Genomic DNA, 18,943 nt, shown 5'->3' on the forward strand with positions numbered 1-18,943 from the left:
GTAGCTATCTATATTACAATTAATTTGGAAAGAAATAATAAGTTTGCCTAAATTAGGAAAAAAAAAAGAATATTTTTTTAGCATATTCTATAATGAAATTTCCAAGGACTTTGGAATGTTAAATCTTATTTTTCTTTTCAATTAGTTTTTTTTTTTACCTTATAGAATTTCATTATCTATAAATAAAGTTTTTTTCTTCATTTTCTAACACTATCAAAACTCTCTCATTCACCATGTATGATTTATCTTTCACTTTTCTTTTTAGATTTCCATTATGATTTTGTTTTACATTTTTTAATTAAATATTCTCTTTGACTAATATTTTGAATAATTTTTTTTTCTCCATAGATCAAATCTATTACTTAGATATGGATATGAGGGGGGTTTTGATAGTTGCTATTGTATTGTGTACACTTTCATTATATCCTTATGAAGTTAAAGCACAATCAATGGAATTATCAAGAGAAGAAGAGTTGGAAATAGAAAACCAACTTGAGAGATTGAATAAATCATCAATCAAAATTATAAAAGTACTTTTTTTTTTCTTTCATCTTCATAACATCTCTTCTTTGATATTATTTATACAAATGTATATAAATGTAAATAATTTATTTCGTGTGATGTACAGACACAGAGTGGAGATATTTATGATTGTGTTAATTTTTATGAACAACCAGCGTTTGACCATCCTTTACTAAAGAATCACAAATACGATTTTCAGGTTTCTTTCCTATACTCAATATGTATAATTTTTATACATATATACATATATTTATGCAATGCGTGTAAATATTATTTTTGTTGTAGATGAGACCTTCTTCTCGTCCTAAGGGGGCGATGAATGAAAACAAGCCTACAAATAAAGAGAGGCATGTATCAATAAAAAGTAAATTTAAGAGTAAAAGATGTCCAACTGAACCGTCCCAATAAAGAGACTGACCAAAGAAGATCTTATTAAAGCTAAATTGCTTACAAAGGCCCATTCTTCAAGAATTAGTTCCCTCACATCGAAAAATGCAGGTGTTCATGTAAGTATTTTGCTTTAGATTCGATTTATTTTTGGACGTATTAATTAGTATTTTTCATGATTTGAGTATAATTGTAATTTGAAATTGAATAATAGCAATCGATTGTTCATACAAAGCCTGATCCTAAAAAGAAGTACAATGGAAGTGGAACAACTGCAAGTTTTTTCACACTCGATAATGTCAGTGGCTCACAATATAGTAAAGGTCAAATGAAAATACAAAATGGAAATGATTTTATTCAAGTTGGTTGGACAGTAAGTTTCTTTCTCAATGTATTTTTGTTTCATAGATCGCTCAAAAGTATATAAACTCTAAGTTTTTGAGATACATTATAGTTACTAAGTAATATCTTATAAGATTTTGTTTAGTTATTATTATTATTTCAGGTTAATCCTACTTTATATGGCGATCACAATACTCGGTTATTCACATTTTTTAAGGTTAACTCTCCTATATCTATATATTTATTCCAAGAGTTTTCTTGATGATAAATAAGTTTTTTTTAGTTATGTGTAATTAGTCGAGATTTCTATTTTTTAATATTATTTTGCAAAATGACAAAGTAGAAAATTTCAAAGGCTATTTTTTGTGTAATTTATGTGTAAATTTTATTCTTATAGGCAGGTGAAGTATCTTGTTTTAATACGTTGTGTCCGGGATTCGTGATAGTTAGTACTGAAATTCCTTTGGATCAAGTTCTACCGGAATCCCATCCTGGTGGAAATTCTTCACAAGTAGTGAATTTCTTTGTTTATAAGGTAAATAATTTTTTTTTTTGAAAATCTTAATTTATTATTATTCTTTTGCTCTTGTTATAACATCTCCTAATGTTATTTAACATTAAACTTCTCTATTATAATTGAAATAATTTCTCCTTTGGAATATTGTGCTAAAATATATTGTTACACATTTTGACATGATATAATAGGATCAAGTTACCGGAAATTGGTGGCTTGAGCTCGGAAATAAGTATAATGAAATTGGATATTGGCCATCAAAAATATTTAGTGATGGTGGCTTAAAAGATTTGGCTACATATGTCGAATGGGGAGGAGAGACTTACAGTCCACCCGGTCTACTTGGTCCTCCGATGGGTTCTGGTTGGCTTTTGAAAGGGAATACTGCAGATGATGCATATTGTAAATTCTTAACAACTATCAATGAGGCACATAAGACAGAAGAAGATGCTACAAACACATTAAAATATTCGGTGGATGTTGACTTTTATGAAGTTGAAGATTGGGGATTTAGAAGTGAACTTCGACATATTATGACATATGGAGGACCTGGCCCTAAATGATATATTTATGTAATTTCTCAATGTAAAAAATAAATAAACATATTATCAACATTGTTGTTTTTACATTCATTTTTAATAGACTTGATTTACAAAAAGGCACAATTACGATATTATTTTATTTCTCTCGCAAAAAGAAAAAAAAAACTTATTATCTTCCTCTCAAATAATTGAGTGATTAGTTTATATTTGAAAATATTTGCAACTTTATATTTAAAATTATTTCTCCAAAAAAGGATGAAATTGACCAATTTTTGCGTCTAATTGGGGCGATATTGTCATCCCTAATAAAATATTTTTTGGGGTGTTAAAACATGTCGCTTTAAAAAAAGCACATTAACATTATTATTATTATTATTATTGAAGAGTGCATTAATTAGTATTGAAGTAATTGCATGTAGCAATATTTTTGGTAATACAAAAAAGGTTAACTTTAGTGACAACAATTTTTTTGGTGAGTAAGTATGAAAATTAGATTAAAAAGAAATAATTATTAAGAATAATGAGGTTCTATCTCAAAACTAATTGGTGATGAGTGGAGTATCTCATTTTCTTATATATGACTCAATATTTTACAATATTTGATCCATGTGAGACAATATTGTCCAATAATAATATTGATGATATCACATCAGGACCGACCCTGAGCTGTATCTTATTACAAAAATAGATGGTATTTTAAATACTATTAAAAAATATTTATTTTTTAAAAATAATTTTTTTTATTTGGCCCTTGGAGTGGGTGGGCCTGCCCTGTATCACATAAAAGTGTTGTTAAAAGTTAAAAAACCCATTATAAGTGTTGTTCTGACTAAACCGTCGTCTTTGTGGCAGCTAAGTTTTTGCAGCAAGAAAGGTTATTGGCTGATTAATGGGCGTTCAAGAAGGGTTATTGGCTAGTATTCAACATGGTACTAAAAGGTTTAGTGTGGAGATTGACTGTTTGAGGGCGATTTAACTGATTAAGGAAAGTGAAGCTAGTTGTCGGGACATTGACGTATTACCCCATCAAATTCATTTATTGTTGCAACATCCTAGTGTGTTGGGTTTGTTTAGAGAAACCAATATTGTGGCTCACATTTTAGCCAATCAAGCTTTGTTAATCAAAGCTAGTGCTATGTGGATTGGAGTTGTACTTCCTTGTATTCATCAAGCTTTTCGGTTTGATGAGCCATTTTCTTTGTAATTGTCTTAGTTGAATGAATTCCTTTTTGGAAAAAAAATTGCTCTGAAATAATTTTTTGATTGCATAATTTTTTATGTTTAGTGAGAAATTTTATTGTGATTAAAAGAAAAAAAAATTCTAGTGTGGGGTTAGATGTCACCACTCCTAAAGTTTTTAAGAGCGACAACTAATTATTAATAAAATTATTAGTTGCTGATTACGTGAAAGACAATTAATATTTTTGTCCCCTGAACTTTTTACACTACTAAGTCATGCCCACTAAGATATACAGCTTGTAAATAATATCCCTCAAAATATAACTAACATGGTCCTTCCATCACACTCAGGCTCGGCCCTGGGCATAGGCGGGCTAGGCCTGTGCCTAGGGCCCACAGGGGCCTAAATTTTTTCCCCCTTTTAAAAATACACAATTTTGGATTGATTTTGTAAAATATCATATTTTGTCTAAATAAGGGCCCAAAAATATTTTTTTTCCAATGGTCGGCCCTAATCACACTCTATTCAATATTTTCGTAAAATCAGTGACGTGTTAGATTGTAGTTGATAAATGAATACAAATTATGTACTTTTCACATTTTTACCTTAATGATTAAAAAACTAAAAATAAAAACATTAATTGTTATATAAAAAAAGGTCTTTTATTGTATTATTTATATAATTTGCATCTATTTACCGGCTACCATTTAGTGAGTCACTCTCATTTCATGAAAAAATTTAATATAGTGTGACGAAATGACCATGTTAATGTAAAAAGTATATTTTGAGGAGTATTACTATTAGTAACAAGCCGTATATCTAGGGAGCACAACTTAGTAATATAAAAAAAATTAGAGGACAAAAATGCTAATTATTTTTTGTGAAAATATCAAGGGGAGTACTTGATATTTTTTTTTTTGGAGAGTTTTATTTGCACCCTATAAGAATATAAACGCATCCCATTTTAATAATTTTTATTTAATATAATATATATATTTAATTTATATTAGTTTTTTAAATTTTTTTTTCCTTCTCATATTCTTCAAAAATATACTTATAAAATAAAAAAAAAAAAATTTTTAAATATTAACAAAAAAATATAAAATAAAATATACATAATTTTTTTAAAAAAAATGTGAAAATAAAATTAAAATAGCATTGATATTAATAGAAAATAATGTGATTTTTTTTTTGAAAAAATATTAAAAGTAATTTTTTGAAAATTAATTAATTTGATTTTTGATATTAGGGTATACTTATGGAGTGTAAATAATTTTTTTTTCCTTGAGTGAACAAAGGTAATAATTGATTCACGGGAATTAAAAAGAATGTCTTTTTATTATTTTAAGTGAACACATCACTCTAATTAATTAATTATATAAATCACTATCTTAGTTTTTTTTTCTTTCTCTAATTTGTCTATACATAGAATTATCTTTAGGTTGAACAAGTATATTCAATAAAGCAATAATGACAAAGTTTATAATTAGAGTGAGCCAATGTAATAATTATGAAATAAGTTATCTTAGAGAAGAAGAAAAAAAAGTACATTATGTATAGTTTTGTCTAGAATATCTATATCAATGATATTATTTACCAAAAAAGAAATAAATTATTTAACCATTGTTGATAAGATTTTGTTTCTTTTCTTTTTAAGGGAATTAATGTTGCTCATAAGAATTACTATGCAATAATACATTTTTTTACTGCAGTAATTTATTACACTATATATAAGAAAGCTTGCCTTGATTTCTATTGGTATATTTATAAAAGAGAGACTATAATTTGTGGCTAATTAAAATAATGGGGTTTCAATATTTCTCATACATGCTAGCTTATTTCATTGTAAGTTGTTATTTTAGAAATTAACCAATAATGTTTAACAATTTCTTGCTTTGTTAGTAATTAACTACTTAATTATTATTATGTTCTTCTTCATGGATTTTATATATGTATATGTTTTTATATAGGTGTTGTTTGGAGCAAGTTATGGTGTGCAATACTTTGATCCAGAGCTTTATTGGAAGTCTGTCCTCCCGAACACACCAATACCGAAAGTTGTCACTGATTTTCTACCATCGAGTAATAAACGATAAAAACCCTACTAAGATTGAACTCAGTATTAAAAACGTGTTTAATATAATTTTGTATTGTATTATATTATATTATTGTGAAAATACATGAATAGATCTACGATAATATTAATTTAAACATCATGTTAATTATTATTTATTTTTTTATTATTATTTTTATATTAATAATAATAAAAAGTATGTAACACATTATACATATGTATTTATATAATACAAGAAATTAATAATTAATTATTTATTGTCCGTCTGGGTAGGAAAAGATCATGACCTAGCCCGCCTTACTCCAGAACCGACAGTAGAAGTTGCACCTTACAAGCCTGCACAACTACCGATTGCATTACCAATCACCTTACCAATCACTTTACCAGCAATCACTTTGACCTCTTATGCAACTGCCACAAGTGATGATCAAAACAATATCAATTCAAATATTTATGAAGGTATCTTCTTCTTGGAGAATGACATTAATAAGTCGGGAAATCGAATCAAAACAAACTTAAATTTCATCATCAACAACACTACTAGACCAACTTTGTTCTTGCCTCGCCAAATAGCTCAATCAATCCCTTTCTCATCTAAAAAATTACTCGAAATTTTTACCAAATTTTCACTAAAACCGCACTCAGTTGAGGCTGAAATGGTGAAGAAAACCATCAAAGAGTGTGAAGAAGATAATGATCACGATCATGATGAACACTATTGTGCCACGTCACTAGAGTCAATGGTTGACTTTACAACTTCAAAGATTGGGAAAAACATACAAGCAATTTCTACACAAGTAGCAATGAAAAATAATGATCATCAATATTATCATTTCACAACAATAACACAAGTAGAAAAGAAGAGAAAGTCATCATCAATTGTTGTGTGTCACAAGCAAAATTATCCATTTGCAGTGTTTTATTGTCACTCTTTGCAAGACGTTGAAGCTTATGTGGTGAATTTAGAAGAAGAAGGTAATGATAATAAGGTTATAGCTATTTGTCATGAAGATACTTCTCAATGGAACCCTAAGCATCTGGCCTTTCAAATTCTTAAAGTTAAACCCGGAACCGTTCCAATTTGTCATTTCCTTCCTCAGCTTCATATACTGTGGATTCAAAATTAGACATCAATTTGTAACCCTAGCTATTCGGAAACTTTAATGACCGATAATGTCTGACGTCTAAATTGTAGTAGTGATAGTAACCTTAGCTATAAGAAACTTTAATAACTGATGATATCTGATATCCAGATTGTAGTAATGAATAATGTTATGTATGCGAATTATATAATATGAATGTATTAGTAATGTATTATGCATGTTTATTTAATATAAGAAGATTAAATCTATCACTTGTTGTTCTATTGAGATGCATACTTGTATATACTACAAGATCAAATAGATTATAAAGTATAATTATTAAGTAATGTGAAAATTAAATTTGAGCAAACAAAAATTCGATAGGGTTCTTTTTCAGTTTTTATCCTTCTCTCGTAGTACTACTTCACTATCAGTTACCCAGAGGTGACACTGACACTCAAATATCCCAAAAACTTATCTGAAATATATATAATATTATATATTTGACTTATATGAAGTGCCATTTTATGGTTCTAATTAGTTATATTATATTCAATTTTAAGTAACAATTAAGTTATAAGTACTAGTTAATAAGTATCTTTGGAGATAATCTAAGAACACATGCACTAGAGATAATTTGGCTCTGTTTTCAGTTTTCAGAATTGTATTTTTAAAAGTGAAAATAAAAAATAATTATTTGTCATTTTATAAATTTAATGGTGTTTGACTCAAGTTTTTAAAAATTATTTTTAGATTTTTTAATAATAAAAAAGAAATCAATATTCTACACCATACTACGATATGAACCCATCCCACCTTAGATTGAACTCGGACCTCGACTCGGATCTAGACCCTGGACCACGACCTGGACCCAAACCTGATCCCAAGACTTGGACTCGGACCCAAAACCCAAACCTAGACCTGGACTTGGACCTTGAACTTGGACCCAAATCCGGACCTCGACCTGAAACCTAGACCCGAAGCTCGTACCCAGACCCGGAGCTTGTATCCCGACCTGAACTCGGACCCTAACCCTAGACCTGGACCTTGACCCTAGACCTGAACCTTGTACCTAGGCCGAGTTCGGTTCGGGTCTGGGTCGAGTCCGAGTTTGGGGTTTGGGTCCAGGTCCAAGGTTCAGGGTCGGGGTCGAGTTTGGGGTTCGGGTTCAAGTTTGGATATGGGTCCAAGTCCAGGATTGGGTTCAGGTCCGACCGAGGTTTGGGTTCGGGTCCGACTGGGGTCCGAGTCCGGAGTCTGGGTTTGGGATTCAGATCTCGGTCCGAATTAAAGTTAGGGTTCGGGATCGGGTCCTGGTTCGAGATTCAAGTTCTGGTATGTGAGCAAAGAAGAAAAAAAGAATATTTAGATAAAAAAAATTATTTTTGAAAATAGAAAACAAACATTTTGATATTTTCTTTTTTCTAATTTTTTAAAATATAATTTTCAAAAAACTGTTTTAAAAAATTTAGCCAAACGCCGCTATTAGTTTTTAAAAGTTCTTTCCTATTTTAAAAAGTAAAAACAATTTTTAAATTATGAAGTCAAACAACCACGTGTTGTATGGTGTAGTGGTAGGAATTGTTTTTACTGTCATCCGTCCTTGCTTGAGTCAAGGGTTCGAAAATCACCATAGCCCCTCTCGAAAGGGATTAAGGCTTGGCTATTCTAAAGGTAATGTTAGCTATAGGTGGTGTCATTTGTGTGATGGGAACTCTTATGACCGAGAGAATAGAAAAAAGATCTGATCTGCTTTATTTATAAAAAAAATATAAAAACAAAAGAGAAAGGTACATATAATATTCCTTTTAAATATCACTTTCCTTTATACATAATCATTATTGGTTTTTTTTTTCTTTTTACAAAGGGTAATAATTGATCGAATGATATTTGTTAGGTTAGGGTTCACGGGTAGAAAAAAATGTTGTCTTTTAATTATTTCTAGAGTGACAACACAATGTTTGAGTTCATTTTACACAATTATACATATAGAAACTATTATTTTACACAAGTATAAATTGCAACTATATAAATTCAAAAGAGTGAAAGTTTATAATTAGGTGCATAAGTGAGCCAATGTCTAGAAATCAAATAAAAATACTTAGTTATTTTAGAGAAAGGTAAGTAAAAAAAAAGTACATTAGGTAAATTTATCTAAAATCTAATCAATGATATTATTTCCCAAAAATACATCAAACCAATGTTGATAAGATTTTGCTTTCATTTCTTTTTAGGGAAAATATTGATAAGATTTACTATGCAATGATATATATTATTTTTATTAAGTGTAATAGCAAAATAAGTACTCAAAGTTTTAAGTTTATAAGTAGCATAAAATCTTTAAAGCTATAAGTACCCAATATTTATAAAATTATAATTTTTTAATAATTTCATCAATACAGACTCTATTATTATCTTAAACAGAATACATATAAAGTCCAAATTCTAAATCATTGAATCTAGACAGAAACATGTAATATTAGTTACTTCTAAATATTCTTTTAACAAATTCAAAACGGAATCTAACTAACGAAACTGGAAGAAAATTACAGTTTTACAAATACTGTGTATTTATGCCGCTAAAAATAAATAGTAAATTTATGCCGCTTACAAACTTAAAACTTTAGGTGTAAGTTACACTGCTATTTACTCTTTTTATTAATTAGAACTCTTTTTATTAATTAGAGAGACGTACAGTCCACTTGATCAACTTGGTCCACTGAAAAGTTCTTGTTTATTACTGAAAGGAAATACCCAGTATGATGCATATTGTAGAAAATTAACGACTCATATCCTAGAAGATGCTAAAGAACACTGTAAGGCCGAAGAACAACACGATGAGTCCGTAGAGGGAGAGACAAAGAGAGTTTGACAAGGCCGACCGCTACCCTTTTCTGCAGCCGCGATTACATCTCACATGATGCCTTCGTTAGTTCGTTTCTCTTTTTCTCTCTATCAAAAACACTTCATGAAACAAAACACAAATGAAAAGTTCTTTAGACCATTTGGTATTTATTACACACTATAAAATACAAGTCATTTGATAATAATTTCGAAACTATGTTAAGCTCAGCGACACTTTACTAACTCTGGTTGAATTGAATTATCTTATCTTACACCTTCAACCGATAATGCTAAACTAGCTAGCTATTTCGGTTTTGGATTTTCGATGCACTACAGACTTAACAGTGTTGAATCATTGTAGTTTCATTCAGCCATGGCAAGGACACATCCAATTGAATCTAACAACAAAAGGGCAATGAGAAAAACATACATATGATAAATCGGTTAAAGCAGATTACACGTACCAACTTGGAGATAAAGAACGGACTTTCCAATCCCGAAATTAGCAGCCAACTCGAAAACTTTTATCTCTGATGGAACAACCACCTTCTGTTCTAACTTGAAATTGGTCGTGTCTTGACCGTCAAAACCTTGAAAAGAAAGGACCAAACTGAAAAATTAACATAACTCATGTGGAATCATTATATGGAGTTTCAATGAGAGTACACAATAATAAAATATACAATCTTGAATTGGTTAATTCCAAGGGCTCAGTAGAGAAAAAAAGAACAGAAAAGTAACTTCCTTTTGGCCTCCGAAACAAAAGAGAAATGTCTAACCTGCTGCTGCCTTGATATCTTTAGGTAGGATGCAATCTGGCCTCTATCGAGACGGTTGAGACAGTTCAATTTACCGTTACTCATCTGCAATCAGTAGAACTCTATCATCTTGATACTTCCACAATGTGATGATGTTGAAACAATTCAACACAAGACTCAACAGTTCAAGAATCAGATTAGTGTACAAAACAGTGAACTTATTAACATAATTTGGGGAAGAAGAAAAAGGAAAACAGAACAGTGAAAGAAAAATGTAACAACAGAATTTATACTGGTTCGATCAGAATTTGAGATCTACATCCAGTCTTCCTCCAAAAGAGGTTGTTTCACTATGTATGAATGAAATTACAATCACCAATCTTTGGATAGTTTACACCAGCAACAATATGACAAGAAAACAAGGCTCTTAGTTCTACCTGAAACCACTTTCATGAAGGTTGACCTCAACACTTGCTCTCAAGAACTCTTTTTCTCTCACCCTTTTTTCTGTTTCTATTTTCTGCTAATAAGTCAACTGACTTAGTACAGAAAAGAGTCTCAATTGGCTACAAAATCAATCTGAGTCTTAGTTTCTCCGCTGTAAATCTCGTTAGTCTACCAATAATCTCCGCAAGAACATGAGCCTCCAGTAAAGTGGTGGAAGCGATATGAATCCCTTAAGATTATTGTTCTTCCCACGATTTTCGATATGAGTTTGAAGGCACTGTGACAATCTTCACACACTCTCAAATTCTTCATCACACGGATTGTTCTCCCAGATGGTGTTGACAAAATTGCGAATGCCACAGCCAATTTTTCGCTATGATATTTGAGCATATGCTCTTTCTCTTCTTCTTCCACGTCATGTAAAACTAACTTTGTCGAAGAAATGTATCCTTCCTGCTTCATTTTAAAATCCAACTCTTCTAAGAAGGCATAGATCTTATCCTTCTCCGGGTGTACAGAGTCCCCAACTGAAAATGTATGAACTTTGTTCTGAACTTCCACCCAACTATATCCCGGTACTTTTTTCACTCCTTTATCTCTCATTTTCAACCTCATATTCCGAACATCACCCCATCTACCTGAAGCCGCATATAAATTTGAAATGAGAACATACATGCCAGCATTTTCGGGTTCCAACTCAAAAATCATCTTAGCAGCTTTTTCACCTAATTCGGTATTTCCATGAATCCTACTAGCACCAAGGAGAGCACCCCATGTTGCACCATCAGGTTCGAAAGGCATAGTTTTCATTAGATTCTGGGCCTCATCTAAGCGCCCGGCTCGACCTAAAAGATCAATCATGCAAGTGTAGTGTTTTGAATTTGGTGTTATTCCATAATACTCATTCATTTTGTAAAAATATTCGGTGCCTCTCTCTACTAAGCCAGTATGACTACAAGCTGACAATACCCCAACCTGAAATACAATTAGGAACAAGTATTAATAGAAACAACGGGCAACCAAAAAGTATAATTAATTAGGATTTTAGAGGCTAAGTTGTCGAATTCTTAGTGGCTTTAAGTGAGATATCTTATCGTCCTAAGGCGTTAAACCAGTTAAGGAGACTTAGTATAAATAAAGGGATGATCAATTGTAAGTGGGCAAGGAATTGTTTTGTAACAAAGCGAGTAAAAGATTACTCAGAGAGATACCAAACTGTCTTGAAAAGTTTGGAACTTTATAATTTTCTCTTTGATATCAATGAAATGCCTATGTTCTAATTCTTTCAAGAGCACTAGAACATTAGTGTATCGATACCATTCTAAATTGATTAAAATAGTGGATGCAACAATAACAACAACAATTACCATTGTAACATCGTCCGGAATGATTCCTGCTGCCTTCATAGACTCAAAAATCACAAGAGCCTCTTTGCCAAATCCATGTCTTGCATACCCTGCAATCATTGTGTTCCATGAGACAATATCTTTTTGTTGTATATCTTTAAACACATCATATGCTTCTTCTATGCTTCCACATTTAGAATACATCACAAGGAGTGCATTCCCTACATAGCAACCAGTTTCGAATCCTGATTTTACAAGTCCTCCATGCATTTGCTTCCCCAACTCAAGAGCAGCAATCTCAGCACATGTGCTCAAACCACACGTATAAGAAGACCTCGATAACCTTTCCCCTTCTCTTTTCATCTCCACAAATAGCTGCAAAGCTTCCTCACCATGGCCATTTTGAGCATAGCCAGCAATCATAGCCGCCCAAGAAATGGTATCGCGTTGAGGCATTCCATCGAAAATAAACTTTGCTTGTTCTACATCACCACTCTGTGCATATCCAGTAAGCATTGTATTCCAAGAACTAACATTTCTACATGGCATTGCCTCAAACAATTCACTAGCTACATCCATTCTCTTACGTTGAACATATCCCGCAATAATTGCATTCCACGACACAGGATTCTTTACCGGCATTTTATCAAATACTATTCTAGCTTCATCCAACGTTCCATGCTGCACATAACCCGACACAATCGCTGTCCAAGCAAACACATCTCTAACAGGGGACTCTTCAAACAAACGACTCGCTTCAAACAAATCCCCATTTTGGGCATAACCCGAAATCATTATATTCCAAGAAACAGCATCCCTATTAGTCATTTGATCAAAAAGCTTTCTAGCATCAACCAACCTCTTTTTCCTCACATAACCACCCATCAAACAATTCCAAGAAACAACTTCCCAATCAGTTTTCGAACTAAACAACCGAAAAGCCTCCTCTATCCTCCCATTTTGAACATAAGCCGAAAGCAAACCGTTCCACGAAATACCATTCCTATAAGGCATATTCTCAAAAACCTTTCTAGCTTCATCAACATAACCATACTGAGCATAACCAGATAACATAGCATTCCAAGAAACAACATCCCTCTGAGGCATTCTATCAAACAACTCACGTGCAGCACCAATATTCTTATTCCTAACAAACCCACTAAGCATAACATTCCAAGACACCAAATCTCTACGAGGCATTTTCTCAAACAATTGTTGTGCAAGATCAAACCTTTCATTATTAAGGTACCCAGAAATCATGGCATTGAAGGAAACAACAGTACGTCGAGGCATAGCATTGAAGACACCAAGAGCAGCCTCTAGTCGGCCGTTGCGCATGTGAGAACTGATTTCCACATTCCATCGTACAATGTCGGAGTCTGAGATGATGTTTTTAAGGTTGTTCTTGGGATTGTGCTTTTGGGTTAATGATTTCTTTGAAGGAATTGGATTTGGAGTGAGTTGGTAATGAGTGTGGAACTGTCTGAATCGCCGAGTTATGAACATGATTAGTACCACCTTTCATTCATATCTTAACATAGCAAAGAGTTTATACTCAAAAAAATGTCATTATGTTAGCCAAAGAGTAATTGAATCAATGATTAAGATCATGAAAAATAATCTAAAATTAATACATGTGACACGAAATAATTAAAAAGATATAAATTAAAAATAAAATTACTTACAAGAATATAAGATAAATAATTTATACTTATATTAAAAATTTTATTCGTTATATTGATAATTTGTAATTTTTTATTTTTTATAAAAATTAAATATGTAATGCCAATCATATTGATCACCATATATTGTAATATAAATATAGTTGATAAGCAGACATCACAAGGCGAGTTAGGGTTGAGATTTCTTGACACGAAAAATATGTGGATCGAGTTAAGATTGACCAATTAAACATGTCAACCCGTAAAATACGAACACGAATATAACACGTCAACACGTATTACCACCCCTAATTATAATTGTTCTAGTCTAATTGAATTAAATTATTGGTTTTGATGTCACAAACCTTTTTTATAAATTCAAGGATAATTAGGATTTTGGCCTAAAATTGTTCCTCCAAACTTTTTTCAGACCGTATTGAAATTATTAGATTTAAAGAATTCTTTTCAATTCTATTCAATTTTACTAACGTGATCGTAGTGAATGTACTAATTATGTCCCTAAACTTAGATATGTACAAAATTATACCCCTTAAATTTTCATCCATATCAAACATTCATTCGTAAAATTGGACAAAAATCTTTAAATTTAATAATCTCAATACTTCATGAGAAATTTTTAACCATTTGGTACATATCAAAGTTTAGAAGTAAATATTCTAATTAGCTTAAATTTAAACACAACAAATATAACTATTTTTATTTGAAAGAGAATTATCATTATTTTATTAATTATATATTTATTCTTTTTAACTTTTTTTTGAATAAATTATATAGCTATAATTAAGTAAATATTATTGTGTATATATAAAATGTGTAATTAAAAAAAATATATATATTAAAAAATTAATTGTGTAAAATGTAAAAAAATTCTCAGCTCTTGTTTATCTTTATATCAACTCAAAGGGAAAGAGTTCTACTTAATTTGGGTTCTAATCACAAACTAATTTTACTTTTCAAAAGCAATCACTTCATGCATAACACAAATATCAAGTAAGAAAATACCAATATAGCTCATTAAACTAAAAAAACAATGTGCAATTTGGGTTTTTTTTTTCTTCATAAAAAAAGAAAAAAAAAAGAAAGAGTAATTGAAAGTAAACTACTAGCTTTTTATTTATAGAAACTTTATATGAAGCTCAATAGGCTTTCAAATAACTATGAGCATGAGTCATTTTTTCACCCCTTCTTTGTTTCTTCTCTCCACTTCCATCAATACAGCTACTTCTACCACTACTAGAAACTAACCACAGACAACTCAACCGAATCGAATCGCTCATTCAGTTGCCTTCCCTTTGCGCCTGCTACTGCTGCTTGTTTCCAGCAAGTAACAAACCATAGAATCAACATCGTCCCCGAAAATACTGTAAGCCTCAATCGCCTGCAGGTAGCTGAATCCCATTGCTAACAGCATTCGCATGCCGCTGCTAAGGACATTGTCTTGTCCGGTCTCCACTTTTATTGTCTCGCTGCCTGATGACCCTGTTTTTTCACTGGCTCCCGAAGATGATGGCTCGGCTGTGGAAGTAGAAGAAGACTCCCTATGGCCAATTTGTTGCTTGTAAGTATCCACTGCAAGATACTCGGCTCTTGATGCTTCCATCACCATGCGTTCAATCTCCTTCTCGGTAAGCTCAAGATCTGAATAAAATCGTCCCTCTGCTAGAAGTGCCTGAAAGAAAGTAAAAGAAATGTCTTCGAATATGATAAATCAATTCACATTCAAGTAAACAATAGTACAACACAGTCAAAGGCATCAAGCACTTGCATTATCGATCTGTTGATCTTGTTGAGCTTTAATGGCAGCCTTAACTTGATCTTTGTCAGCATTTGTCTGCATGGTAAAGGTGAATCTCAATCAGATAATAATTATTGCAAATGAAACCGGTTCAAAATCTCACATCCACATCTTTTTAATCAGAACATACCCCGCGAAGGCAGCTGAACCCGAGCCCTGCACCGATCGCTAATCGACGTGGATCAACAAGAGAGTTGTAATGATTTCCATGATGATAGCTTAGCCGTATGGGTGGTGAATCAGTATTATAGCTTCCATGGAAGATGTTGATGGGTTCTAAATGACAGAATGGAGTTAGCCAGAGTGGTAGAACGTTATAAAACAGCAATTATATAAAAGTAGGATGGAACCGATATAGACCAATATTAAAGGCATCACCTGTGCTATATGAATAAATATGGATTGGCCGATTATACATTTCGGATAAGGCTTGGATCTCTACATTATTTCCATAAACCTGCCACAGAAGAGAACAGAAAGATCAGCACATGCATACTGAATAAGAAATGAACATTAACCTGAAACTTTCACAAAACGGAACGAATCAAGATAATAGAATATCATCTTTTGGATATAGAAATAGTTGCAAGGAAATTTCGCATCTAGACTGTTTGTAGCTTATTAAGGAATGACCAACTGACTTTTAAAATGTGTTCATACATATCAATAGTGTTAAGAAAATGAAAACGAACTGGTTTTGAGCCCCTCAATACAGTTTCCCTTACAGTTTGATAGTTTTATTAATAACATACTCAACGCACATATTCATTATTTTTTGAGAGTATCACGAATTTACGAATCCCAATTCTAATTATTTTTTGCTAAAGTATTAAACCAAAAATGTCCTATTATTGAAAGTGTGAGTTTTTCTCTATTGCCATGACGAATCTATGAATTATCAATATAGGATGTTCGCAGGCACTTTGCCAATAAAAGTAACATTTTCTCTCTTAGTGGTTCGACTCACTTAAATGTTACTTTCAGTAAGAAAAAAAAACATGAACCAAACATAAACGAGTAGTGCAAGAGATAAGATAAAAATCATACATACCTTATCTCTTCTTTTCCTCTTACAATAGGATGTGAAGCCCTCTGTTATAAACTGAGAAAAATGATCTCTCTCCCGCTCCTAAATAAATATTAGAATCACAATCACTAAATCATCAGTAAAAGGCTCAAATACTCATAAGTGCTGAAAATTAGTCAAGGAGCCAAAGAAAGATTACAACAAGAAGTCATCTTCAGGTTTTAGTAGCAACAAGAACACCACATTACAAACAGGACCTTCAAAGATCCCCCAAGTGAATTGCATTAAATAGTTCAATAAAAGTCCCCAAAGTGAAAATAACTCAATTTTTTTCCTAAAGTGCATTGAATGCCATGACTCATACCGTAATATTAAAGGCTTTCGACCACATCCATATCATGACTTGGTAGTAAATAACACACTGAATAATTTTATGTAGCAAATAGGATAACATAAAACAGTTATATGTGGATTCACACATGACATAGCATGACTTACCATGTAATCAATGCACATTTGTCTTGCCAAATCATATGCTTCAGAATCTCCATAAACTTGATCTGCAATAGCACGAAATAGACAATTTCCATCCTCAAGCATTCGTTTGACTTCTAAACCTTTTGCACGTCTGACATCAATTTCAAATTGTCGTTCTCGTTCCTGAAAAGATGGACATATGACAACTTTACATTACTGTTCAAACCAATCATAAGCTATGATATAACAGCATCAAATTCAAGAGATAAGTCTTTGCGAGATTAAAAATTTTACTTACAAAGAGGCACATTACGAACCATAATGCCTAAAGGAAATAAACATCCATAAACCTAATCAATTATAAAAGCAAGAACTTACAATATCATCATAAGAAGATAAGTTGCAAGGATTTTGTTCATCAGCGCTATTGTACCCCTCGCCTTCAACATGAGACCTAGGAGAAGAAGGCCGTGATCCAGTCGGTGAAGTTCTAGTTGAAACAACAGGCCAGGCAACTCTTCTAGAGGGTCCAATCCTTGTTGCATTAGAACATCCTGAGATGAACCTCCTTGCATTTGAGTTTGACGCAGACGGTTTCGGGGGTGGGACAGGAGGTGGGGGTGGCTGCGAAGTCATCCCAATGACATTCTGCAGAGAATCCCCACTCACATCTTCAATCTCAGTTTCCCCTCTCTCCGAAATTCTCAATCCACTCAAATTTGTCATTAGTTCCCCTTGATCCCCAACATCATCACCACCACCACTTCTGACTTTCTCACCATCAACAATTTCATCAGTTAAATTCTCATTCTGCTCGATATTAGAGCTCAGATCATCACTTTTCCCAACCTTACCATTGCTAATCTCAACAAACTCATCCACAACCACATGTTCCTGCAGTTCCTCTCCAATTTCTTCATCCTTCACAACAGAAACACCCTCAGAATGATTAACTGGAGGCTCAGCACGAGCCGAAGCTGCAGTAGCACGACTCGGGTTCGAAGAAGAAGACGAGGCAGCACTAGAGGAACCTCGCTGAATCAAAATCCGAGTCATACCGAAATAGATTAACCTAATGACCAATCTCTCTTTCTCCTAATTCTCTCTCCCTACCGAAACCCTCACAACTTAGAGACCCAGAACCTTACTCATCACAGGTTTATCCCTTGCTCTAGCCTTAGGCACTGTCACACCAATCCCTCGGCTCAAAGATTTCTTCCTTCCTGATACCTTCTTCTTCTCGCAAAACGATCTCTGCATTCCCCTAACAATTCTCATGAGACCCAGACCTCCAAATTTTAAGCAATAAAAGCTTCTAAGGTACTAAAATTTTACCCGATAATCGCAAACAAGAAAGAAAAAGAGAGAAAATTTATATTCCTTTGAATTCCCAATCTGCAAGAAACACCTTACATTTCTAAGAAAATCAAACCTAAAAAAGAAACCAAAAATGAATTCGAAACAACACAAAATTCAACCAAAAAAAGTCGCATTAAATCGAACGAAAAACACACTATCATAGGATCAATTACCAAATATTTCCATAAATAAAGAACAAAATTAACTAGGAAAATGCAATCAATTTCAAAATCAAGAAAGTAATTCAAGAAGAAATGAAAACTTACGGAATGAAGAAAAATCCGTTGGCTATATTCGGGAGGTATGAAATCGGAAGGGTTTTGGTTTGAGTGAGAGGATTTTGTAGGGTTTACAGAGAAAGGAATCGAAGATTGAAGATTTGGGGAAGAAGAGAAGAGAAGAGACGATGCTTTGCTTTGTGCTTTGCTTCTTTTATTTTTTATTTTTATTTATTTATAATGATTATTATTTAATGGATATTTTGTTCTACCATTTTCATTCCATTACTACCATCTATTATCACCAAGTCACGTGAGAAACACGTGTATCTTTCCCAATGATGACT

The 18,943-nt window shown here is 32.4% G+C and overlaps 4 protein-coding genes across 7 annotated transcripts; 2 read left to right on the forward strand and 2 right to left on the reverse strand.

The window, feature by feature from the left end:
• The first annotated feature begins 368 nt into the window (after positions 1–368).
• LOC133033916 (protein neprosin-like) lies at positions 369–2,328 on the forward strand. Its single transcript, XM_061108981.1, has 6 exons — positions 369–530; positions 629–721; positions 808–873; positions 1,124–1,282; positions 1,649–1,786; positions 1,957–2,328. The coding sequence occupies exons 1-6, from the start codon at positions 369–371 to the stop codon at positions 2,326–2,328; spliced, it is 990 nt and encodes a 329-aa protein (XP_060964964.1).
• A 2,869-nt stretch (positions 2,329–5,197) lies between these two features.
• On the forward strand, positions 5,198–6,901 carry LOC115719008 (BURP domain protein RD22). The gene is made up of 3 exons (XM_030647860.2): positions 5,198–5,332; positions 5,458–5,569; positions 5,835–6,901. The coding sequence occupies exons 1-3, from the start codon at positions 5,291–5,293 to the stop codon at positions 6,686–6,688; spliced, it is 1,008 nt and encodes a 335-aa protein (XP_030503720.2). The 5' UTR covers positions 5,198–5,290; the 3' UTR covers positions 6,689–6,901.
• Positions 6,902–9,148: 2,247 nt separating this feature from the next.
• On the reverse strand, positions 9,149–13,682 carry LOC115719005 (pentatricopeptide repeat-containing protein At4g02750). Its single transcript, XM_061109734.1, has 5 exons — positions 12,060–13,682; positions 10,683–11,667; positions 10,267–10,350; positions 9,952–10,077; positions 9,149–9,607 (listed from the first exon to the last, which is right to left on the reverse strand). The coding sequence occupies exons 1-2, from the start codon at positions 13,542–13,544 to the stop codon at positions 10,861–10,863; spliced, it is 2,292 nt and encodes a 763-aa protein (XP_060965717.1). The 5' UTR covers positions 13,545–13,682; the 3' UTR covers positions 9,149–9,607; positions 9,952–10,077; positions 10,267–10,350; positions 10,683–10,860.
• A 1,029-nt stretch (positions 13,683–14,711) lies between these two features.
• On the reverse strand, positions 14,712–18,861 carry LOC115719007 (OVARIAN TUMOR DOMAIN-containing deubiquitinating enzyme 6). Of its 4 annotated transcripts, none has more exons than XM_030647858.2 (9): positions 18,645–18,856; positions 18,355–18,414; positions 17,398–18,273; positions 17,041–17,202; positions 16,567–16,644; positions 15,894–15,972; positions 15,646–15,791; positions 15,486–15,551; positions 14,712–15,389 (listed from the first exon to the last, which is right to left on the reverse strand). In XM_030647858.2, the coding sequence occupies exons 3-9, from the start codon at positions 18,073–18,075 to the stop codon at positions 14,994–14,996; spliced, it is 1,605 nt and encodes a 534-aa protein (XP_030503718.1). In that variant the 5' UTR covers positions 18,076–18,273; positions 18,355–18,414; positions 18,645–18,856; the 3' UTR covers positions 14,712–14,993. The 4 variants fall into 4 exon arrangements, with proteins under 4 accessions (XP_030503718.1, XP_060965720.1, XP_030503719.1 ...); XM_061109737.1 differs by having other exon boundaries at positions 18,355–18,451; positions 18,645–18,845; XM_030647859.2 differs by lacking the exon at positions 18,355–18,414 and having other exon boundaries at positions 18,645–18,861.
• Between the last annotated feature and the right edge of the window lie 82 nt (positions 18,862–18,943).

The sequence above is a fragment of the Cannabis sativa genome, chromosome 2 (assembly GCF_029168945.1).
Source record: "Cannabis sativa cultivar Pink pepper isolate KNU-18-1 chromosome 2, ASM2916894v1, whole genome shotgun sequence".
Lineage (NCBI taxonomy): Eukaryota > Viridiplantae > Streptophyta > Magnoliopsida > Rosales > Cannabaceae > Cannabis > Cannabis sativa.